The sequence below is a fragment of the Fundulus heteroclitus genome, chromosome 2 (assembly GCF_011125445.2).
Source record: "Fundulus heteroclitus isolate FHET01 chromosome 2, MU-UCD_Fhet_4.1, whole genome shotgun sequence".
NCBI classification, from domain to species: domain Eukaryota; kingdom Metazoa; phylum Chordata; class Actinopteri; order Cyprinodontiformes; family Fundulidae; genus Fundulus; species Fundulus heteroclitus.
The window spans coordinates 32,012,134-32,037,817 of NC_046362.1; the positions used below are offsets into that span (position 1 = coordinate 32,012,134).

A 25,684-nucleotide genomic window follows, 5' to 3' on the forward strand; every position below is an offset into this window, starting at 1 on the left:
TGCCCCAACGCCTCTGATGATGATGATGATTTATCTTCAGTCGGTCACCAAGATCTGCAGATGTTTGCTAATTTAGCGCTCCTTAGGTTCAGCTGTGAGGAACCAGGACGACGCCTAAAATATGCGACAGCGGCCGACTCTGGACACTTTCAGGTCGTCTGATCCGGTGTATGTACCACATCGTCTCGGGTTGCCAGATCGGCTCGGGGGCGCTACCCGATGACGTCTATATATGGCAACTCATCTCAAACAAACTACATTACGCCCGCGGTCTCCATTTGTTACAAATCAATTTTATTTTGTTAATTTACGGTTATTTTCCTGTAAATTAGTCGAGGCATGAAAACTTTTTGCATCATTTTTGGAATACTTGTGTGGTAGTCTGACAATTTAAATCGGTAATTTTGCAGGATCAAAGTTACAACCTTAGAGAAATTTAATTCCTACAATCTTTGAATTTGTGAAGGGAAACTAAACCATAAACTCATTTCATTTTTAATAAAAGTCAGCAGCCAAATTTAATTTTATCACGGCATTCATCACTTTAAAATCAATAACGTTCATTCCTCCTTTTTGTACTGATGTTGTTCTTTCTGATCACATGTTTTTTTTATTAATCCAGATGAAATTGTGATGAATTAGATTTTTTTTTATTGTGGTATTTGGTACATTTAAGATATATGCTGGATAAATTAGTCTGGCTAGCCCTTCCATTTTTGTTAACAATATTCTTCCAAACGTCAAATATTTGTTGATTTTTTTTTTTTGTAAAATGGCTTGAATATTTGTTCAAACTTTTGAGAAAAAAAGAAACCTCTAAATTAACTTAATAAAATTGATTCGTTACAAATGCAGACCAGGGGCTCTATGTAGTTTGTTTGAGTGGCGTTGCCATAATGTGACGTCATCGGGAGGCGCAGGGATCATGGAGAATTTCTTCGTAAAATTGTCCGTTTACAAACCGCAATCCCGCTCTCGAATAAAACCTACAATCCCGCTATAATTACTTTAGTAAGTTATCCAGACCAATTACAATATTTTGTGCAATTGAGCAAACGTTAAACCAACCATGTGTAGTGACGTCATCAGAAGGCGCAAGACCCGAGTCAATCTGGTACCTACACCGGTCCATTTACCTCCATCTGTTCACCAAGATTAATCTGTCTAACCCCCTTTAATCATCCTCCATCCCTCCATCATTACACCCATAATCATAATAATTTACAATATATTGATTTATTTGTTTACTTAATGGACTCATAAGTAAAGTAGCAATCAGGAAGCCTTGTTTGTATTAAAGACTATAGGAAGGTGAAGGGGTAAGTTTCACCTCTTTTTAAGACATAATCACTGAATTATGTGAAATATTATGTTTGTCAAATTTATAATTTCTCTGAGTTGTCTGGAATATTCATTCCCCTATCAGTAAACGCATCCATCTCCTTTCACACTGCAAAAACAGAATTAAAAGTAAGTAAAAGTTTCTTGAAATTATTGTATTTCTCCTTGATTTGAGCAAGTAAATAAGATTATCTTTCAATGGAATGAGTATTTTGGCCCCTAAAATAAGATAATTAGACATCCTGCACTTGAAATAAGATGATGGAGATGAGTTGTTCCTATTTTAAGTCCAAAAATCATATTTCATTGGCAGATCATTCCAATCAAGGACAGATACACTAATTTTAAGAAAACTTTACTTATTTTTTGTCACGTTTTTGCAGTGCAGTCTGGTTCTTGGAGGTTTCATATGTAAAGCCTGACCGCTGCAAACATTTCTCCCTGTTAACTCCCATTAAACTGAGATCTATAGTTAAAAAAAAAAAACAAAAAAACAGGAAAATAAGAAAAATGTAGAGTTGGGAATCCCGTTAAACTGTTTACCCCACTTTCTGTTGTACTTTTGTAATGATAAAACATTTTACTTTGCTAACCAACATGAGCAAACTGATTATATGGTGATAAACTTTCTATTTGGAGTCTTTGATGTTAAGAGAAAGGTTTTCAGGACTGGTTTGTGTTTTGTAAATGTCTTTAATTTAGATTATAAAGGCTTTCCCCCCCTCCATAAAATATTTACATTTCTGATCCAGATCATCTGAAACAGGAAGCAGAGACGTTTAACACTGAAGCAACACAAAGGACACATCCAGGTGTTTTCCTCTGGGTTAGAATTATTATTCAGCTTAGACGCTCAAACCTGTAAACCTTTATATCATAAGTTTAAACTGAGCCTATCAAAGCACTGCCGTACAACACAGAGACAGTTTTCACCAAAGAGCAACAACAAAGGCCTTTATACAGTCAAATAAAACAACAACATTCAGTCACAATCAGAAAAGACAGGCTAGTTTAGGCAGATTTAATCAGATTTTCTTGTGTTTGCTATCGAAACAAACCAACAGGCTCTGATTTAATTTGATTTGAACACTGAGGGAAATCTCTTTGAGGCCCGTGGAGACGCCATCTTTCAAAAAACGGGTAATTTAAGATAAAAGTACCTCTCTGCTGTTTGAGGAGCAGCTAGAAATCAAGACTACAGGATGAGAAACTATCGTCCACTCAGTCTCACAGTGTGGCCCCTTCTCAGGACTATCAGCAGCTCCCCACCAGGGGGCGCTCTTCGTCCTCCTCACACTTTGCTCTTCCTCCTCTTGGAGTGGCCCTCTGCCGGAGGAGCCGCTCGCTTGTTTCGATGGTGCGGGAACGTCGGCATCAGCTCCGGCTCGCAGGCTGAAACAGAGGAGCGGCGGGATTAAAAAAAAAAAAAGAGGCCCCAGGAGTCAGGTGTCATCAGAAACATCGAAGGTGAAACTCACGCAGGGGTTTCTCTTTGAAGTAGGAGCTCTCCAGACAATCTTTGGCCGTCGCTCTGGGTCAGAAAACAGAACCTCGCTTAAATCCCAACCACAGCAGGTTGTAACAGTCCTGTGCCACAATTATAATTATAATAATAATATTAAGATAAAGCGGGGTGCACCACTACCTGCGCTGCGGGTTGTACATGAAGAGCAGGTTGAGCAGTCTGTGTCCAGCATCAGACAGCCAGGTGAACTTGTTCTTCAGGTTGTTGTACGGCTGCTTCCTCAGACTGTACTGACCGATGAGGGGCAGCTGAGAGAAACCCTGCAGCAAACACACACAGACCGCATCCACACATCAGCCTGGCAAATCTTTTAGTTATTTGATTTTATGGATGGCTCTTTAGAAAAGTTGTATAAAGTAGGGCTGCACAATTAATCGCATTTGCAATGCAATCACAAAAAAACGCAATATCCAAATCGCAGAGGTCTGCAATCATTGGCTATGTAACAATTAATGGATCAGAAACGTCCTTTAGGTGTCGGTAAAATGTTTAAAGTGGGTTTGCCTCCACATGGAAGGGAAGAGAGTTGCAGCACTGAGATAATCTAATTTCATTACTTGTTTTAGAGTTTATATAATCAGACTGTTTTACCAGAAACTTTCAGGAATCTCACCATAGCATTAAGTTCTGGTCAATCAGTTTAATACATAGACTTGCTTGTTGGTTGCACTTTATGTTCAACAAGGATTGATGTCCAAATCAATGGGGTACCGCGCGCGAGCTATTTTTAGAAACACAACGTCACGATGACGTCACATCACGTGGTACGCAGTGGGGCAAACTCCGGAAACCCGCCGTTGTTTTGCTGTAAAAGAGACGTGCGTTAGCCTAGGTTTTACTCGGTAAACGACTGCTTTTTCCAAATCTAAGACCATGGTTTTTAAACATTGTTGCTATGGAACGTGCAACAGCGACTCGAGGTACGCTGATCGGCCGCATATGAAGGATGTTTTCTTCAAGACTGCCAAGGAGAAATGTGTACGCTTGGAACACCGGGGCGGTCGGCCTACACAACAGTTCAACCCGGAAAAAGTTACCAAATTCAAGTACATATGTAGCAAGCATTTTGTCGGAGGAAAGGGCCCAACCGAAGAACTTCCTGACCCAATTCCAGCGACATCAAGTCAAGGTAAGAGTATTTTGGTGGCCGACATGTTAATAAAGTAGCGCCTGCTACCATGACAGCATATAGGCTATCATGGTAGCAGGCGCTAACATGATAGCCTGCTACCAGGATAGCTTACTCAAAAACATTTCAAATGAGACAAACATTAAACATATACCCATTCCTGGACGGTGATTGCAAACAACAAAAAAAAAAAAAAACGGCCGACGCTGCCATGATCGCCGCGCAGGAAAAAAAAAAACAACGACTTACCGTTCATCAACTCGGCCAGTTTTCCAGTCTTTTTAAGCCATCGAACCTCAAGCCATCGTTTGAGCTGAAGGTTGGTGTGTTCTTCTACAGTGAGACCAGTAAACCGTGTGCCTGGGACATCGTCTTGGGAAAGTTTAACGGCTGTAAAGTCGGTCATATCGCTGTTTCTGTTGCGCTTGTAATAGCTGGGTTATCCGTGCGTTCTCTCCTGTATGCCCTACCTAAGCGGCAAAAGGGGCGTTGCTCTTGAGACGGTGACGTCACGTGCGCGGTACCCCATTAAAAGCTGTTCTCTTGAATAATATTCTGATTAATAAAAACATTAAAAGTTCTTGTTTTAAATAGTCCTTGTTTACAAACATCTTTTATCTAGAGGCCATTTTTGTTGCTTTTTGTTAATGCAGAGAAAAGTCAAAATGAAATTGCAATTTTGGTTGAAATATATCGTAGTCAGAACGCCTACGATCATTTCTGCTCCGAGTTCAGACGCAGCGGCTCTTTTAGCACCTGATCTGCAGAGCGATGAAACGGATTGATTTGTTGTTTGTGTATGTTTAAAAAGACATGATAAACTGAAAAGAAAAATAATTGCATTAAATTGCAATATTAAAATTAAATAAAAAATAATTAAAAAAATCACATTTTGATTATTTTCCAAAATTGTTCAGCCCTATTATAAAGCTGAACTAATTTGGGCTCATTAGGCCGTTCTGGTCAGCAACTATCCCAGAAGTGTGTCTAGTTATTTTATTTATTAAACCTTTATTTAACCAGGAAAGTCACCATTGAGATTAATAATCTGTTTTTCAAGGCAGGCCTGGCAAAAGATAAAGGCGTGTAAAATGTAAAACATTTTATATAAATCGCATCCACAAAGACTATTTAAAGAATCTGACAATTACAAACACAGATGATTTAAAGAAGTCATCTATAAGACCATCAATCTAGATTTAAAGTCATTGGTCTCATATGTCCATACAAAAGTCAGAAGTTCTCCCAGGACAAAAGAAAATATTTGTTTTTCAAACTAAAACTTTAAGCATTCAGTATTTAAATTAAATAATAAAAAAAAAGTTTATTTTGTCCAGGTGAGAGACGCGTAAATCGCTGTAGATGCAAAGTTTGCAGCACATTTGCTTGAGATCTTAAGATAGACATATTGCAATTTTTTTTAGATTGGTACAAATATAAAAGATTTTAGTCTATTTTCCGTAATAAGAGTAAGAGTTACTGGTTTAATGCGGTACCTATCTACTATAAAATTAAAGAGAATGTAAAAAGTATTAATAGACAAACGCTTTGGTTTGTACCAAAAATATTAGGACTGTTACACTTTAATTTGTCCTAATTGGAATATTTAACTGCAATTAATTAACTGCATCAACCACCTGTGCTTGGGAGGCAATATTTGTATCATTCTTGAATTTCTGTGGGTGGGGACACATAAAATCAGTCCAGGGTTCTGCAAATGGCCCCCTGGTCTAACACATAGGTGTCAAACTGCTGTCCTCGGAGGTTCCCTGCAACGTTTAGATGCTTCGATACATCTGGCCCAGATAATTGGGACATTAGCAGAACTCTGTGGAGCTTATTTCAGGACCAGGGAGACATTTAGAGGTTGCAGCACAATAAACATTAAAAACGCTCGTTAACACCTTAAAACCGTCGGGCTCTGAAACAGGCGGGTAGGATAAACCCTGCAGAGGTAGTGTCTCACCGGCCAGATGTTCTCGTTGGGGGTCCCCAGCAGCTGCACGATCAGGTCGACCTGCTGGATCTCAGAGGTCCCAGGAAGCAGAGGTTTGTGGGCCAGCAGCTCAGCCAGGATGCAGCCCACTGCCCTGAGGTGGAGACACCAAGTCCTGCTTCATCTTTACAGTTTTTAAAAAACAGCAGCTGCTTTTTTTCTCTCTCTCTCCAGCAGCACAGTTCAACAATGTGGAAAAGACTGAAGCGATCAGAAACCGCAGCATCTTATCTGCTCCACAGCAGGTTTAGAGCTAAACCAAACGTCTCACCACATGTCCAGAGCTGTAGTTTGGGTCTTGGTCCCCAGGAGGAGCTCTGGAGCTCGGTACCTGCGTGAAGGAGAGGACGTGGTCAGAGTGCAGCCCTCAATGAGATAATGAAGCTGGATTAATGCAAAGGATTAGCAGGAAGAGTTTCCACTGAGGCAGCGCCAGCAGTGCAGAGGCCAGTTTCCACAGCGAAGGAGACGCGGGGATCAAACAGGAGGGCTGAAACCTGATCGCTTAGCGCCGCCGATTTTAGACGTCACCTTCAACAAGAAAGCAGCCAAACGGACGGACAAGCTCCTCATGACCGATAAAACACCGCCACCCTCCATGAAGAAGGTGGCGGTGTTTTTGGTAATGAATATTAACGGAAAGTTGAGTGGAAGGAAAAACCGGAGGAGAAAAGCTGCACTGCCAGCTGGGATGACAGCAGTTTTAAGAGTAACAGCTGCAACTAATTATTTTTATAGTCGACTAATCATGATTTTTTTTTTTGTTGATCATCATCCCTTCAGTTGCTTGTAAAAATATTTTCACCCGTTCTTGTTGACACACCTTTGAACGCCTCTTCGTTGCCTCTTGTTGTTACTATCCTAGATTAGCTTTATAAATGATCCTCCATAAAATATAAATTTTACATTTTTGTTTATTTTTAATATTTCTATCAAGGTAGATTTTCTTTTTACAACAAAAATGTTTTAAAAACAATATTTCGACCTTCAAGCGTTGCTTAATGTTTAAAAACATTTTAACCTATAGCCAAGTGTAGAAAAAAAGAGGAGCACATTAACATGTTTGCTGTCAGGCTTGTCCTCTAGAACCAGAACCAGACATGGAGAAGCAGCATTTAATTCCTATGCTCCATTTATCTGGAACAAACTTCACAGAAAACTGTAAAAGTTTCTTTAAATCAAGATTAAAAACACATTTGTTTAGGATTGCCTTCGGCTGTTCTAGTTAAACTGTTTTTACTGAAACATCTTTAGTTCAACTTTGTAGTCCAACTGTTTTTAATGTTTGCTTTTAGTTTCTATTATCCCATGTTCTATTATGTTTCTACATTTTATTCCTACTTGCTTTTATTCAGTTTTTTTCTCCCTGTGTTTTAATCACGTAAAGCACTTTGCATTGTCTATGTACTGAAATGTGCTATATAAATAAATGTGCTTTGCCATTAATTAGGCAATTATCCCAGGATAAATATTAAAAACGAGCAAATTAATCCATCATTAAAGTTAAATAAAACAATCCCATCATGTAGCTTCACTTTAATCTCAACCATTGATCTCAGCGATGAATGAAACACTGAAATAAAGCCAAAAATAACCGTTAGATTTCATCTAATTGCAGGGGCGGTTCTAGACGGGGGCCAACAGGTGCCCCTGTAGAAATGGTCCTGGCTGTTATGGCCCCTAAACCAAAGACATAACATTAAATACACGTCTTACAATTATATGCACCAGTGAAGGAACCATAACTGATTAATCACTTTGACCAATTTTATTTTTTACCTTTAAGGTTTTACTCTAAGAAGGATTTAAAAATGAAGGTTTTTCACATTTAGCTTCAGATGTATCGAGCTGGGATCACAGTCCACTTTGGACACCCCTGATGTCGGGAACACAGGAAACATGCAGGAAGTTCTGGTTAGATGAGACCGATACTTTCTGGCCTACATCTAAAACACTCAGAGTTGTTGGAAAGATCCCTCCCCCCGGTTGAAAGACGGTGGCGGCACCACGATTTCCTCCTCCATGGACAGCGAAGCGGTCAGAGTCGATGGGAAAGTGGACAGAGCCAAATACAGCCGTAACATTGGAGGAAAACCCTGTTTGAAAATGCAAAGGCTCACCTTCCATCAGGACAAGATTCCTGAACACAAAGCCAGAAACAGTTTAGCTCGAAGCTCACCCATGTATTAGAATGGCCTAGTCAAAGTCCAGACACAAATCTAGCTGAGAATCAGTGGTGAGAGTGAAAGTGTACTACTCAGATTAAGCTACTTCCTAAAGAAAAATGTCAGCAAAACTTTAGAGTTTAGATCAGGGGTGTGCCCCTTGTGGACAATATAGGAACTGCAGATTTTCAATTAAACAAAGTACATGTTTATCAATAATTGATTTATCATTCTCTTCCTTTTATCTCCTCTTTCTTTCACCTTTTCTTTTTTTCTTCTTGTTCTTCCTTTCCTCTCCTACTTTCACATTGTAGTGTCCATATTTGAGAAATTCCCCGCATGAATCATAATAAAACTATTTACATTCATAAATCAAGCGGAGCACTATGGCAAAAGCAGTTCTGCTCCACTTGTGAAAGTCAAATCTGATGAGCTCTTTGTGGCATTAAGACAACAATTCTCATTGCCAGACAGGACACTGTTTTTTTTTTTTCTTTGAATAATGATAATGCATTTAGCCACCGGGCCAGGGCCATATGTTTGACACCCCTGGCTTAGATGCTAGAGAGGATCTCCTAAAGACCGTCGGGTTCTATAAATTATTGCCAATGAACACAGATGCACACCACACCATTCAGATTGTTGCTTTTTTAAAACTTCTTCCTTATAAATAAGCACAACTTTGTCTTGATCTACATCATTTAGAACACCAGTAAAATAGATTGAGTTTTTCTTTGTGGATGTGATGTGAAACAAAGATGGAGAACTGAATTATTTTGCAAGGCAACCCTAACCCAATACACCAAATAAACCTGCAGCCACGTCACAAAGTGTGCCAGGAAGCAAGTTCTTTTTGGACTGGATGCATCTCCCTGCCAGGGAAGAACAGGACTGAGGATTTCCGTGCAGAGAATTAGTGTGGCTGCTAAAAAAAACGCCCACAAATACTGAGAATCTAACATTTATGCAAGTGCCGGTTATGTAACAGCCGCGAGTTGACCGTAAATTTGTGCCTAAGCCTGGATGGACGCTGCTTTTAACTCCAACCCCGACGTCCTGACCAGCTAATCCGCTGAGTGCAGATTCCTCCACAGCGTTCTTTGGTCCTCTGGCGCTTTCATGAGACAAACTTCTCAGATTCACAAACAGAGACACTAAAAACACATTTAATACCGCTTAGTTAAAAAAAAAAAAACAGATTTTTGCCATTATTAATATGCTGTTTTAAACCAATTAAAAAAATCTCAATAGGACAAAAAATACATTTTAGGCAGAATCCAGTAAAACATCTGGATTTATGGGCCTGGACTTATTAAGAAGACGTCTGAATTGACCTGAGGGGCCAGAAACACTCACCACAGAGTGACGACTCTGGGGGTCATGGGCGGCTGGGGGATGCCGTACATCCTGGCCAATCCAAAATCAGCTGAACGACAGAGGAGACAAGCAGAGCAACGTTCATTTCCAGAAGTCAGCAAGTGGTTTGCAAATTAAAGTGTAACTCACACCCGTGTAAAAGCATCTCAGGCTGTGTTCAGGATGGGGGGGGGGGGGGGGGGGGAAGCAGCAGCTAGCTTGATTTGCCGTATTGAATCATGCAGAATGAGCAGATATACGATTAATTTGCAACGTAGAAACAGAGCGTGGTTTATCTCCTCTGCTCTCTTTGCAGCTGTCTGCCTGTACGACGAGGCTACGGCAAGACAAATAACATTTAATCGCTTTACAAAAATGTGCAACATAACTTTGCGTCTTCAAAACTCTTATTCAAAATATCTGTAATTAGATGTTGGCTAGTCAAAACTCTAATTACAGATATCTGTAATTCAGGTTTGCCTTGTAAGATTCAGACTATTTTGCCATTCATGTGTCGTTTGTCATCATAGATGTCTGCAATTTAGTTTTTACTAGTCAGAATGACATTAGCTACATCTTAAATCAAAACTGATACTAGTCACAGTGACGTTATAGCTTGTCAAAAGGATGTTATAGATATATATATATATAATGGTAATTTCGGATGGCTAAACTTACTGATTAAATGTTAAAACGGCTTGCCAAATTCCAACAGCGGCAGAGATACTGACGTCAGGTTTGCCAAATTACATCACAAAAACTTTAGAACCACCATTTAACCTGAGGAGGGCGCCATTCTGACGATTTTAGACACAAAAGCAGGATTTCAACAAATATGCTCTAATTTGTGACCAGGATATATTTGACAGTACAATAAGACAACAATGTTAATGGTTTACTGGTAAAAAATAGTTGATTTGGGTGTGAGTTACCCTTAATAAAAATAAACCCATTAAATATTCCCAGAGACAAATCTTTAATATACAGAGAAAGGAATAAAAAAAAAAACCTGAAGCTAGAAACTTGTTTACACTATAAAAAAAGTGTATTTTCTAGGCATCCATGTTTGTTTTCTATACAGAATGATCCTTTATTTGTCCCTCAGTAGTAAAATTTTATGTATCATCAGTAAATTTAAAGGCCAATGGAAGCAGAAAGCGGCACACTAAGGGTGCATTTATATCAGCCTTGTTTAGTCCGCTTTAATTGGACTTTAATTGGTTCGTTTGCTGCTGAGCCCACTGTTGACTTGGCAAAAGACAGCGGTGCAATCACGCGGCTAAAATCTGTCGTTATTCCATCGTGGTTACATTTTCCCGGTAAAGGAAATTGTGCTGTTGTTGACCAACCTCTTTTGACAAAGTGCAGTGTGAAAGCAAACTGCACCAGCTGAAAATTTGCAATTTGGTCCCCATTCGAACTGAGTTTACCAGACTAACAATTGTGAAAACGACTTAAAATGAGCAATTATAATAAATAAAATACTTACATGACTGAACCAAAGCTTCCATGAAGGATATTAACACGTATAATACTGGTGTTATCTGGTCCGTTTTACTAATCAGTAGATCAGATAACTCTAAAGTGTCACTTAAAATTCTACATTTCCCTAAACAAGGGGTGAATTGTCCTCCTGTTAGTTTTCCCCCCTTTTAAAAAAATGTATGTTAAGTTTGTCATATTGTAAAGTATTGTTTTTTGTTCTTAACCAGAAATAACTGCTAAACGTGTTGCAGTAATAAAAGTATCAAGTACTTTTATTACTATCAATATCGACTTTGATAATGTTATTATAAATTTTATTCATGTTTTATACATTTAGTCACTACTTTATTATATTGTTTATTAATTTGATCTCGTTAGCGCTAAAGATCTCTTCAGGGAGGTGGGTTTCAACAAGCACTAATAATAAAATAATCCTCTTTTGTTATTAGTGTTGTTGAAAATCTAAAATAAACTAGATTTAAAGAAAGAAAAAAAACTGGTAAAATGGGTGAAAAAGCAGCCAAATCAGGAACATTTTCAGCAGACGTTCAGAACCTTTTGGTCCAGAAAGAGTTTAGAAGAGCGTCTGGCTCCGTGTTGACACAGTAAGAAGAGTTTCTGGATGTCAAGCTGCTGCTGTGGTTCTGCTGGAGGTGGTAATGTTCTGGTAAAGACTCACCGATCTTAACGCAGCCTTTGTCAGTCATCAGCAGATTAGACACCTTCAGGTCCCTGATAACGAGATAGAGCAGATTAATGAGGCCGCTGCTCCCAGCTCTGCTCGCCGCTGCGCATCTGCTGCCCTCGCAGGTTTGCTAAAGCTCACTGTTTGCACACAGCTTCATGTCTTCAGCATCAGAGATTAAAAGATCAGGCTGCTATGTTGAGCTGAAAGCGAGAGGTTTTATTTTTTTTTTCCCCAGAGTTTTACGTGGGCAGATCTGATTGAACCTCATCGGATCATCGGTGCGACTCAGGCTGAACTCGTCACCTGCTTCAGATCGGGTCAGGAGTTCAGAACATAGAGTTAAACTGTCTGCTGGAGGAATCAGCCACAGAAAGAGCCTCCTGTCTTCAGACAGACACTTCTAACGCTGATCGATCTATGTATCCATCTATCTATCCATCTATCTATCTATCTATCTATTGTTTATTGGTAAAAGAATAGTTGATTTGGGGGTGAGTTACAAGCCCAGCTATATCTATCTATGTGTGTGTGTGTGTGTATATATATATATTAGGGCTGTCACACGATTAAAATTTTTTAATCGCGATTAATCGCATAATTTCAATAGTTAACTCGAGATTAATCGCAAATTAATCGCATATTTTATCTTAGACAAACTTTATTGTCACTTTGTATGCACAGAATGCGTACAGAACAAAATTTCGTTTGCATACAGCTTAAGAATTTCAGTGAATTGCAGTGGATTTCAGAATAAAGAACTTTGCAGGATAGTAAAATAACTTTGCAGGATATAAAGTAACTTTGCAGGATAGTAAAGTAACTGCCATTTGTTCACTAATGTTCTCTAACGAAACTCTGAGGCCTTCACAGATTGGATGGATTTATATGGAGATTAAATTACACCCAGCCAGACTCATTGAAGGCAACCGGTTGACCTGAAGATTATTTATGGGGACCGGAGTACAGGAGGCCAAATACGCCTACCATCATTTTCCTTCCACTTCACAATAGGGGGTTTTCAGCTGACGTCACGCTCACGTGACTACTCAGCGCGTCCGCCATATTGGGTGGCAGTCGTTTCGCACCGTTGACCTGCATTGTATGACGCCTTAGGCAGTATTGGAAGTGAACAATGGGGAAAACGTGTTTAATGGTTGGTTGCACGGCCCGTGGAGGTGGAGATCAACGCTCTTTCTATCGCCTACCAGCCGTAATAGTGAATCAGTGTGAAAAAACAAAACAGCTGTCTGAACAACGCCGTCACCTATGGCTGACACGGATATCCAGGTCCGATTTGGACGGTGTTAAGCTGGAATACGCCAGAGTCTGCGGTGCTCACTTTGTCACAGGTAATTAACTGTTAAGTATTTAAAACATGTAAGAAGAATATATTAATAATAGGGCTTGGGCGTTATGACTTATTACTTTCCGCGGCTGCCATGTTGACTGCCTCCGCCGCCTCTACTGCCTATGACTACCGCATACTGTACTCCCTCTCTCAGCCGTGTTTTAATTTGATTAATTTCACCTTAACTTGATTTCAACCATGGTAAACCGTTGCTGTATTGTGGGCTGTAACAGCGCAACACATGATCGCCATGGGAAAAACATAGAAAATGGGTTAACTTTCCACCGCTTTCCTGCCTGGAGGCGCAACCACGGAGAACAACTGTTAGAGATAACAAAGAGTCGTCGGCTCGCTTGGATCGCGGCTGTAAGACGACCGAACATAACTTTCCACAGTATCCCGATGTCAATGAGAGTGTGTTCTAAACGTTTGAAACACATAGCAGCTAGTTAAAAGTACATTACATGCGCGAGTGGTTGTTAGCGCTAACGGTTAGCATGAGCCAGAGGCTGAGCGCAGCTTACCTTTGAACGAGTTACAGAGATAAAGAGATCGTCGGCTCGCTTGGATCGCGGCTGTAAGACCGAACATAACTTTCCACAGTATCCCGATGTCAATGAGAGTGTGTTCTAAACCTTTGAAACACATAGCAGCTAGTTAAAAGTACATTACATGCGTGAGTGGTTGTTAGCACTGACGGTTAGCAGCTACTAAACTAGCATGTGCCAGAGCCCGTCTGAGCACAGCTTACCTTTGAACGAGTTGCTGTGTTCCCACTGTTTGCTGGCTTTATGATCTGCAGCTCCTACCGGCGCCAATACGGTAAATACAACTTAATTTTTCACTGGTCATTGTTCTGCTTAAATAATTAAAGCCGCGAGCGGCGTCGATCGGCCCTGCAGCCAAGCGCCTTCGCGCACCGCCGGCCGTCAGCCACCGCAGAAGCATGCGACACATTTGCGTCGGATTGTTTACATTTTTACCATCTTATTAAAACTCACCCGTCCACGTATGATGGCGATTTCCTTGATGTACATAACCAGATGTGAACTGGTTGTGAGCCTCTAGATCCTTGTAAGCTCTCATTTCCTCAAGAGTGTGCAGAGGGTTTTCACTGAACACCAGGTAATGCACTATGTCGCCGTGCTCTACATTTGGCCAATCATCTGGATTACGGCTAAACAAGGCACCGTGGAGGGCATAGGGGTCCATATGGTCGATCACGGAACATTTCCTCAGATATACGTCCTTATCTGGTCGCTCTAGCGTGCTGGCGTACTTATCCATTCGCGATACGATAATACGTGTATGACAAGTAGAGATAAGGAAGTGAACCACCCAATATGGCGGACCGGAAGTTGGCCAGTGACGTCAGTGAAAACCCCCTATTATGCGCTAATTTGAGTTGTTCCACCACATATAAAGGTGCAAAAGTGCAGGGCGTAGGAATCAACGTGAACGCACTGTTGGACTCACAGAAGAGCCGAATGTTGGCCGGTAAAATCTGGGACCTGACCTGTGAATAATGAAGCTGTGATGGAGATACTCCAACCCTCTGAGCAGCTGAAGGACGATGCACTTCACCTGGAGAAGGACGGGAGAAACAGAAGCTTTAGGCAAACGCTGACGCGAAATAAAGCTTTTCCCGCCAACAGATAAGAACCGTACAGGTTGGCATCACTAATTTATTTGTTTAGCGTTTAAATATTTAGAAGAGATTTGTTTGTATTCAAAAGACTGCATGATTTCATGAAAATATTTAATTGCGACGATAACGGCTAGCGCTATTTTTCCAGACACTTTTCTTCACCGTTACATCGTGTCCCCATCACTCTCCACGAGGCTTAGCACCTCAGACACTAAAGAAAAGCATCTACTTTAAGGAAGATTAAAGCCTGGTTTATGCTTGACGCATCCGCGAGGTCCACGCAGCCATATTACGTAATTTTGACTACTACGCCCGTCCACTCCGTGCACCAAGGAAAATTTCTTACCACGCAGAAAAACATGGCGGACGGGCAACCGCTCCTTCTGGCGGAGGCTTGTAAATTTTTTTCGGCCCAAAAAGATCACAGTTATCAACAAATTGTTAACAAATACTGGACAGAAATCGCTGTCCCTCTTAGAAGAATGGAAGAGGCTTCAAAATGTTAAGAACAACCATGTTCTCTACTTTTACGTGTAGTATGCTTGGTGCAGGAGCACAACGCTGCCCTCTAGAGTCTAGGAGAATAGTGCAACTGCACGGAGCATAAATGCTGCAGACGTTTTTGTTTGTACGTCTCATTTCCGCACGTCAAGCATAAACCAGTCTTTAGAGTCCCTTTAGCTGGCCAAATAAGTTGCAGATATGAAGAAGTCTGCTTTACACAAAATTCATATTTAAAGTTTCTTATTACTGCCACCTGCTGGGCTGGTGGTGTAGTGCAGTTTTCTTCACAACCTCCACATACATCATTAGGCTGATTTAAATACATTTGCTGCAGCTTTTCAGAACAAAGCACACAAATTACCCAGTAAAAAAAAAACTCCAGGACTTTTGGTGGAAAAGGGGTTAATGTTTTTGAGAAATGGCTTTTTCTCTGCGTTACATTTCACAGATTTCTAATGGAAGACCACTTGACTGAGCAACCATAATAGTTGTAGTACTGGAGTAGATTACAACCCCCACAGTTTAATCCTAATCTAAACGGCGTAATCTCCCAAACCAAGTGAACCACGCTTCCCTGTTCTTATCCGCCTTGTTTGTCTTTGAATAAAATGTTCTATAAAAACTACTAAAACCATTAAGAGGTATGATTTCCTCTAATATTAATATCAGGTAAACTAGGTTAGTTTAAACACAAAAACATTCTCCAGTTTTTAAAGCTATAGTTCAGAAACACTTATTGTTATACTGGATGAAATGGTCCTTCCATCCTGACAGTAGTCAATATATTATGTGTTCTTTAAAATAAACATTAGGAGTGTAAAGGTAGGCTAAAATCCCAGTTAACTTTAAGGTCACGTTTTGGTACATTTAAACAGAAACATTGTTTTTTTTAGTATATTTTATTCAGAAGTGAACAAGGCTTTTTCTGGAATATGTGTAAATAATTTGATTTCACAATGTTTCATCACTTCTATTAAAAAAATACCTGAAGATTTAGTTTTAGGATAACCAGGTACAGCTAATCCCTGGATAAATGATAAACCACCTGAAAATGGAGATAGAAATTATTATTGTCAACAAGAAAAGTTGGTTTCACCTGAGCTTCAGAGAAGGGCGTCTGCATGTTTTCCAGCAGGCTGGCCAGGTCCTGTTCACAGTAACTCATCACCAGAAACAGACTGCAGGGAGGACAGAAACAAAAACTCATTTAACCTTTCATAACAGAAGAGGTCGACACAATCTAACAAACTACAGATTCATATTAAGGGTTTAACCATGAATACCCATCTACCAAGATTATTGGTATAAAACAACATGGCGAGCCAAGCTTCTGAGCTGTCAAAGTACAAACGGCCCAATTTAAACATCTGAGACGCAAAAGTGTGGCCTGGGCCCCAACTGCTAATAAAGAACGATAATAAAGATGATTATTATATTATTATTATTAGATGGAAACTTTTTAACTTTAATGTGAGCAAAATTATTAAAAGACAAGTTAAAATCTTCTTACAATTGAAAATGTTGTATATATGATTTGGCCTCTTGGAGTACTTTGACTGCCCTGCTCCATACGGTCATGGTAAAAAAGAAAAAGAAAGTTCAATTCAATTCAATTTTATTTACATAGCGCCAATTCATGAAACATGTCATCTCAAGGCACTTTACAAAGTCAAATTCAATCGTATTATACAGATTGGTTAAAAATTTCCTATATAAGTTACGAGGTTCAATGCATCAGGACTTGATGACAAAACCATAAACCAGAAATGCTACAATTTAATCTAGAGAGTTAAAGGCCATTTCCAAATTAATTTGTAGTTCATTAGTCAACAGAGACGGGTTAATTTCAAGTAAAACCATTAAAACAGCTCAGTTCAGCACTCAGAAGCCTCAGGCAGCATTTTGAAGACGACGTAGGTTTGCAAAATGTTATCTGAATTAACCACAAGACTTCTGGAACAAGGTTTTTTGAGTAAAAATATGATTTATAGCTGCTGTCAAGCACGGTGGTGAGGTGATGGTGATGTGGGCTTCTCTTGCAGTCGCAGCCCCTTTTGCCATTGCAGCGACTTTCAGTCCTTATCTGGGATTTTGAAAGTCTTCTGCGCATTTTGAGACATTTTAAACCTGGAAATTTTATTTTCCTGGATCCACACTCTCCCGGGTAAAAGGACTGATCTTCTGGTTACCCTGGGATTTTTGAAGAGCGGGGTCCAAGTGCACTGCTCAAATGGAAGCGCAATCGTGAAAGAGACCCAGAAAAAACTGGGACTAAATGTCTGATATATTACACTTTGTGACACAAAATAAACTTTTACTATGTTTTTAGGCAAGAGTGTAGCTTTTTAAAACTCAAATATCTGCTCGGTTTATCAAGACGCTCGGCTGCAAAAATGCTCCATCGTTTTCGAAGATGTCCGTCCAACTTTTGGCTGAGATTAAAGTTAAAGGGACGGGGATTTAAAACGGATGCAGAGGTTTTCTGCTGGACAGGTAAGTGAATTCAATATAACAGCGAAGTTTATTTTTGGCTTTATAATAGAAATGGCTTTATATTAGAAACAGGGCTGTGTAGTGCAGCAAATACTCGTTTGTTTGTCTCTCTTTCCCTGTCAGGGGGGAAAGAGAGACGAACAGAGAGATGTGTGTGTACGCTGAGGGATATCAGACCAGGTGTCTTTACTCGTGCTTATAGTCGCTTATTATAAAACCCAAATAAGCGTTCAGAAAGGAGCCCAAAAAAAAAAAAAAAAAAATCACGACTCACAGGAATTTACAAACGATTTTAGAAAAAAAAGAAAACAAAAAAGCAGATTGGCCACTGTGCCAAAAACCATTTCACACAATGACTGTAATTATCAGCATTAGCTTGGTACCAAATACATTTCGGACATGTTGATACTGTCACATTTATGACACTCAGTGGCTTTTATTTAACTTATTTACTTTAACTCTAACTTATTTATCTTATTACAGAGCAGGAAAGTAAATCAGGAACCCTGTCACAGTTGCTAGGAACGCAGGACAGAAGTTAGGCTCAGTTAAGGGTGGGAACAGCTGGTAAAGCCTTTGGTTTCTTATTACCGCCGCCACCTGCTGGACTGGAGGTGTATTGCAGGGGTTTTTTTCCACAGCTTTTCAGAGTAGTGGGTACAGAAATGAGTCAAATTATCAAGGTAAAAAAAATTCCCAGGTATTTATATCCCACGCTACTGAGTTGACCACGAAGTCCTCTGTGTACCAAACAGAGGACTCAACATGAGGCCTTTTCCCCTTTTAGCGTCACTTTTTATGTCTAATAAACAAAGTGACAAAGTAACAGAGTGGAAGCTTTTGTATTTCTGCACACTTGAAGTTGGGTTTAAATTTTGATTTTATCTTTATATGCAAAACAGCACATGGATAATCCATACCGTGCTTAGTTTGTGAAGCTATTTGACTTTATTTAAACCCCGAGGAGGGATACCAGATTGCAGTTGGCTCAGCATTTATACATGAAAACAAAGGTTAGTGGGCCGTACCTCTCCAGATGGCTGCCCACGACCACCTCTTTCAGCTCCACGATGTTCGGGTGTCTCAGCCTCAGCAGCAGTGTGATCTCTCTCAGGCTGCTGATGGGAATCCCTGACAGGAAAAATGGCTTTTAATAAAATACAGAAACAGCAGCGCATCACAGGGTTTGCGCGTCTCGTTAAAACCTCGCGTTGTTAGAAGGTGTGCGTGGGATTTATCACGAGGTTCTTTGTGTGGCTGCAGAAACATGTTTTATCCTGCATTAGTTTCATAGCAGCAAAACGGTCTCACCGTCCTTCTCGTTGTCCATGCGAACCTTCTTCAGAGCTACAATCTCGTCGGACTTGGTGTCACGGGCTCGATCTGCAGAAAGAAAAGAAACCAATCAGCTGCCCCGTGCGTCACGTGTAGTCGATCCGATGCGACGACAAAACTTACACACAATCCCGTATGTCCCTTCTCCTATTCGGTTGAATTTCTCAAACTCCCTCACACTTCTGCAGCTTCCAAACTGAAAACAAATAAAGAGATCAATAAGATTAAAAACATACTAGAAGATTTTTTTGTTTCCACGGGTTTCACCAAAGAAAGCAAACGTCTTTGTAGTACACAACTTACAACAAAACAACATAACTTACAAAATCTATCAAATCATACAAATTGGTTAAAAGACTTTCTATCTAAGGAAGCCCAGCAGATTGAATCGAGCCATTAAATCTGCAGGATCCACTCCTCTTGGATGAGAATGTAGCGACTACTAGTCGCTGGGATCGTGTCACTGACTTTGCAGCAATCCCTCATACCGAGAAAGCATGTAGCGACAGTGGAGAGGAAAACTCCCCTTTAACAGGAAAAGACCTTCAACATAGGACTGGACGGTATAGAAAAAAAAAAACATATCGATAAAATGGAAATCATATTGATCGATATTGATAATTATCAACAAATTCAAAACAGATTTTAGGTGCCGCGTTGGCCAACATTGAATTTAAACTCAACCCTGTATTCAACCAACGTTTTTACGTTGGTTGTTATGGCTCCTGTGCTAAAGACATAACATTAAATACACTTCTCACGGTTATATGCGCCGGTGAAGAAACTATAACTGATGAATCACTTTGACCAATTTTATTTTTTACCTTTACAGTTTTACTCTAAGAAGGATTTAAAAACTAAGGTGTTTCATGTTTTGGTTCAGTCGTATTGAGCTGGGATCACAGTTTTCATCTGCTAGGTCAGGGATCTGAAACCTGCAGTTCCAGAGCCACAAGCTGCTCACTTAATAATATTAAAACAATTAAATATTGCCCTGTTTTATTGTTTCATTCTTTTGTTCTGTGCCCCTATGAAGAAACACTGGCCCCACCTTGGCCCCCTGGTAAACCTGGTCTAGAACCGCCACTGGGACAGACAGAACCACGGATGAATGGATTTAGCTTGTTGAGAATGAGTTACTTTCCCTTTTTACTGCAAAATACTAAAACCAAATTCGGAGGAACTCTGCATTCGCTGAACGTAATCTGATAACTTTTTTATGCAGTTTTTTTTTCACCTTTTTCTTGCAACATCGACACATTAAACTATATGCCGATTTTCAGCCTACCGTACACGTGTTTGTAAAATATCATTAAACGTATCTTTTGTGATCCGTGTCACCAAACAACAACAGTTTGCGTTAAAATGACCGAAAATGGAGACCGAGTTCCGGCGTGGTTTTCCGCATTCCTCCGCTTACCCGGTCATTCTGAGGAACCGTGAAGGTTTTCCGGTCTTTAACGGATCTCAGCTTTATAGAGTCCGGTTCTTCCTCTCCGGCAGCGTCCATCCTCGGAGTTTTTTATTTTTTTAAAGGTTTAGCAGCTCAGAGGAGAAGGGAGATGTCACTCTCAACAAGCATGGCGCCGTTGTGGTTTGTTTTGACGCCGCTGGGAGGACAACAAAGAGCTTTCCCGGAGTTTGAGGCCGCCTAAGTCCTTTCCATGAGTGATGCGTCTAAAATAAATCGGGGAAAAAAAGTAATTAATTTAAACCTTGGACTGTAAACCCGAGGCAAAAGCAGGCATGTGAAAAACAAGCCCCCTAATTATTTTATTCTATTAATTTAAATATAAGTAGCCACATTTTGACTCTATTTGTACACGTTTTCACTTGATAACTACCCAATGATTGTTTCAGCTGCAGCCCTTAGACTGTAAAGTTATTTTAAAACAAAAGGAAATTTCAGATAATCCACTAAAATGATAATTTGTTAATTAAAATCCAATAATTAAAAGTATAAATGATATTATTTGTCAACTTTTATTAAATGCAGAACAAAATAATTAAATATCAGTATCATTAATTGAACCTTGAGCTCATTACGTGGGAAATGTACATATACATCTTTTTTTTTTTTTTTTTTTCTTGTGCTACAGCTCAAAATTTGACATTTTATGGCTATGTACTAACTAATTATTAAAAAATAATTATGGTATTGTATTGTCTTAAAATAATCTGTAAAATAATCATTGTAAATTAAAAAATACATCAAATCCTTTAAGCCCTTTGAGATTCTGAGAATCTTAAGTAAAAAACATAAAATTTCATATTACTAATATTTAATAAAACAAATGATCAGATACATTTTTTATGTATATATTGATATGTGGCCCTCACTAGACATCACCATTAATAATTAAATTCTTCTATAAATACGCAAGCTATTATCATATAATTGATACAATACTAAACAATTACGTACATTTATCTAAACTATGTAGTTTTAGTTTTTCTTAAATGTTTAGATATATAAATATTTAACCTTTTTTATGTATTGGATTATGGCAATTTTTCTCCTCGATATCTTAAAGAAAAAAACTGCAATTATAAACCTGTTGCATGTTATATAAAGAAAAGATTAAAGAAAAAGTGATTTAAAAGTAGCAGAGCGGCATCAGGAGCGAAGGCCTCATGGTTAATATTGTGTTTTAGCAGTGAAAAATATTGTTTTTAATCATTATATTACCAAGGCAAAACAATAAATCCAATAATGGAATGTACATTTCTTTGGCATTTATACAATGACATTGCCTATTTTAGCAAAAATAGTTTTTAGGGTTTTGATATTTATATTTGATATATAAATATCAAATATAAAGATATATGGTTTTATCGGCTACTGAAGTAGCCGATAAAACCATGTTTAAAAGACATATTTTAGTTAATTTACCCTGTTAAGACGACGGTTCTTGCTCAGTGTAGCCCCATATCTTTATACTACCACTACCATGCATTTATGGTTTAGAAGGGTTTTCTCCAAAACAGGTCTGTATCACTGTCCTTGTAACCAGATGTACCATAAATTATGTATGTGTACTTACATCATGTGCTTGTACATGATGGATTACTCTCTGGTTGCAGTTTTACTCCCCACTACAAATGGTGTGGACCCAGGCCTCCGCTCTTTCATGGCATCAGCTATGGTGATGGTGGACGGCGCAGCAAACATGTCTTCTCGCGATGGAGCTGTGACGATGATGGCCGGCGCGCGGAAAGAGGTACTGCCTGAATCCGACTCAGTGTTGGGCTGCGATGAGAGGGGGCTTTCTGAAACTTAAAAGGAAGAAAAACTGATTTATCAATGCAAATTTGTACAAATAAACAAACCTGTTGCTCTGCTGGATTTAATGGAGTGAAAAGAAAATTGCTCATCGACACATTTTGAGATTTTTTTCCACTAAATTTGCCAGGTAAGAATGAAAAACCACCCCAAGAGTCCATGTTTATTAAAGATTAATCTCAATGTGGTGTTCCAGACTGATTCCTACATGTACAGTTAAAACTAAATATTTACTTACATTGTATTATTAAAAACACCATTTTTGTTGTCAGTGTTCAACATTAAATCCAAATAAACTTCTCCTGTTTTGGATCAGTTATGAATAATTTTGCCAAACCTATTTAACCTGGTTAAATCCCATTAGCTAAACACCCGAATAATAAGTGAATTTATAGCCTTATTTTTGCTTTCACACCTTTTCAGCTATGCTCATTCTATGGGAATGAGATAAAGGTTTGTGATTCCATTCTCCAGTGGTTATCAAAAAAGGGCAAGAAGGTTCTTGTGCCCCCTGTAGTACCTTTTCGCACCCATAGGGGGCGCGCCCCACTATTTGACATTGGCCTACTTAAAACCCCTCCTCAAAACATACATGGTTAAAAAAGCTGAAATATGTAGATGAACCCAAATTCTAATTTAAATTAATTTTCGTTAGCAAGTTGCAGAAGAAACATGTTTTTTTATTGTTTTTTTGAAGCATTTGACAAACCTCTGGCATGATTTGATCGGTTTTTACACTGGTTGGGGTCCAGGAATGGACCTGGCTTTTAAGCACAGTCCATTAATATTTTATGCAGTTCAGAAAAGAGCCGTTTAAAAAAAAAAAAAAAAAAAAGTTTTAGTCTGTCTGATCCATTCCTAAACTGGTTTTGATCTGTCTTTGTATTCCCGTTTGGGTCCACCTTTTAACCATCTGGCTAAAATTGATCAGATCAAATTAAATTGTTCAGGATAATCAGGAACAAAGCAGAAAACACTGTTTGACAAAAAGTGGAAACTGTTGGTACACCAGAGTACTTGTTTACGGGGAAGCCAGGTTTACATCCACATGGACAGAGAAATCGCCTTTCACTGTGAAGCAGTCAGGGGGAAGTTTTCAAAAACACGAGCAAATTCCAAGCTTTAAGGAGAATGGAAACACTACAGCCAACACCGTGATAAAATGAGCTGCACATTCCTGTGCTTGATGGAGAATCCAGAGGGAGGTGGATGGTGACCAGAAATGAGAAAATGTCTTTCACAGTTGTTCTGCGTTTGTGACGCTTACAAATCTCGTGAGGTGGTACGAGAGTAGAGCCGATCGCAGCAAAAAGCTATGAGTACAGAACCAAGAGGAAAGCACGGTGGTGGCTGCATCATGCTGTGAGCTCGTGCATTGCATTAGGAATAAAGAGGGCGGAGGGCAACCTTTAAATCCTTCCAGTACAACAGCAAGATGGTTTAACGTAGCACAGCGTTCATGACGATGATCTCAAACACGCATCTAAGCCAGTTATGGAAAAAATACACAACATAAAGCTTCTGAGACTGTTTGGATCATTTTGATCCGGGTTGTGTTCCGAAAAAAAAAAAAGCATTTAAAACACGTTTTTGTATCCAGTTGTTGTTCTTTTTTTCTTCCCATCTGAAAGGAAGAACTGCTCAAATAAATAATTCAACACTATTATGAAATCGTTGGTAATGACGACTGGTAATGTTTAAAAAGCTACTAAGAATGTTTCGAAACCAGCTACGATGTTTTGGACCTCAACTTTAAATGCCTGGTGGTGAAATGAAGTTTCTTTTGTAACTTATTTAAATTAATTTAAGCTGAAAGAAAAATGTAATACTGTCTTATTTGTGGGAAAGCTTTTTTTTTGCTGTTTATTTAAAATCAATGCATCGTAGTAAACAATGTTTAGTTTTGGTTTTTGCTTTTAAACGTGTAGATTCAGAACCTTGACATGATTTTGAGAAGGGCTGCTGCTTGTTTTGGACCCGATTTAAGGTCTTTCTCCTTGAAAAGATCCTCACCAGCTGCCTAAATCGTCCCTAAGCCTCTTTTTTAATGTCCCGTGGCTTGATATAAAACCAAACTGTTGTCCGTCCACAGCCTGGGCCTGGAGGTGATCTGTCCCGCCTGTGCTGACGTCTCCACCGGTGTGTGTGTCTCTCTGCGTGTTTGCACACAGGCGTGTGTTCGCAGTGTTTGACAGCCCCGACTAAATTGGATTGTTCTAGATTCCAGATGGCGTTAAGAACGTTAAGGCTTGCATCATCTTATAGGTTCCTGAGGCAGCATCGGCTAGACTTGATAATTAATCACAACACAAAGGGCCCCCAACAAAACTAAAGCATCCTTAATTCAGTAAAAAAAATTGTTAGCAGATTATTTACAACATGCTGCTCTGGTTGAACAAAAACTAATTAACCTTTTTTTTTTTTTTTAAATCACTCATCTGACTTTGAATTTTTAACCACATCCTCAATTCAAATTACCAGACATGGTCAGTGTTTAGATATTTTTATGTAGTGTTTTGATAATAAAAATGTCTTTTGCATCAATATAGCACATATTCACTATTATTTAGATGTTTCCTCATGGACTGTGACGTAAACGGATTAAAACAAACCTTTATCGACAATATTCCTGTAATTTTCCTTCTCCAGGCCAGCCTGTATTTATTTTTTATTTTTTTTTGCTTACCTGAATCTTGTCTCTGACTCGCTCCAGACCCCATCGGGTTTAGTCAGCTGCTGCAAAGTTCATACATGCCCCCACACATGATGTTCACTTCACGTGTGGCTCCTTTTACAGCACGAATGTGGAGTTTGCTCTCATGCCGAGCTCCCCGTCGCTGCCACTGCCTCCGTGAGAGTGCGGGACGACTAATCCTGTGGAGTTGCTTACGGCATTGTTAGGAGAGCCTGGATTTAAAGGGCACAGCTTGTGTAGGAGGACACAAAAACACAACCCCGCTTCCTAGAAGGCAGGCAGGATGTGAAGTAAAAATAAAACCCTTAGAAATCTCCGTGATGACATTTTAAATGTTGAATATTCAGAATTTTGTACCACTGCCAGCAACAGTGCGAGAAAGTTCTATAATTGTCACCCCAGACCTGAGTGCAATAATTTAAATATTGCCAAATTGACAAACAGCACAGAAAAAAAGTCTAATACGTAATTGGCTTTAATCAAAAATTATTTGCTGTTTTTTTTCCGTTTAATTTGTACATGATAACTTTAAGACTTAGTTTAGTTTGTGGTAGATGGGGATTGTCTCACACTGCAAAAAGGGAACTAAAAGCTATTTTTTTCTTGAAATGAATGCATTTGCCCTTAACTTGAGCAGATAAATAAGATTATCTGTCAATGGAATGAGTATTTTGACCCCTAAAATAAGACAAT

The 25,684-nt window shown here is 39.3% G+C and overlaps 1 protein-coding gene across 1 annotated transcript; it reads right to left on the reverse strand.

Annotated features, from left to right (window-relative positions):
* Positions 1–2,014: 2,014 nt before the first annotated feature.
* On the reverse strand, positions 2,015–25,161 carry cdk10 (cyclin-dependent kinase 10). Its single transcript, XM_021319027.2, has 15 exons — positions 24,983–25,161; positions 22,058–22,289; positions 20,434–20,690; positions 19,137–19,209; positions 18,990–19,061; positions 18,707–18,809; positions 16,282–16,363; positions 14,550–14,617; positions 11,677–11,729; positions 9,513–9,582; positions 6,263–6,322; positions 5,962–6,085; positions 2,987–3,126; positions 2,820–2,872; positions 2,015–2,733 (listed from the first exon to the last, which is right to left on the reverse strand). The coding sequence occupies exons 3-15, from the start codon at positions 20,521–20,523 to the stop codon at positions 2,633–2,635; spliced, it is 1,089 nt and encodes a 362-aa protein (XP_021174702.2). The 5' UTR covers positions 20,524–20,690; positions 22,058–22,289; positions 24,983–25,161; the 3' UTR covers positions 2,015–2,632.
* Positions 25,162–25,684: the final 523 nt, after the last annotated feature.

Coding starts and splice junctions, on each gene's coding strand:
- cdk10 (XM_021319027.2), bottom strand. CDS start 20,523: ATGGACGCTGCCGGAGAGGAAGAACCGGACTCTATAAAGCTGAGATCC. Junction 14,618..16,281: donor CGCCCTTCTCTGAAGCTCAG/GTGAAACCAACT, acceptor GTCCTTCTCCAG/GTGAAGTGCATCGTCCTTCA. Junction 2,873..2,986: donor ATGTACAACCCGCAGCGCAG/GTAGTGGTGCAC, acceptor TTTCTGACCCAG/AGCGACGGCCAAAGATTGTC.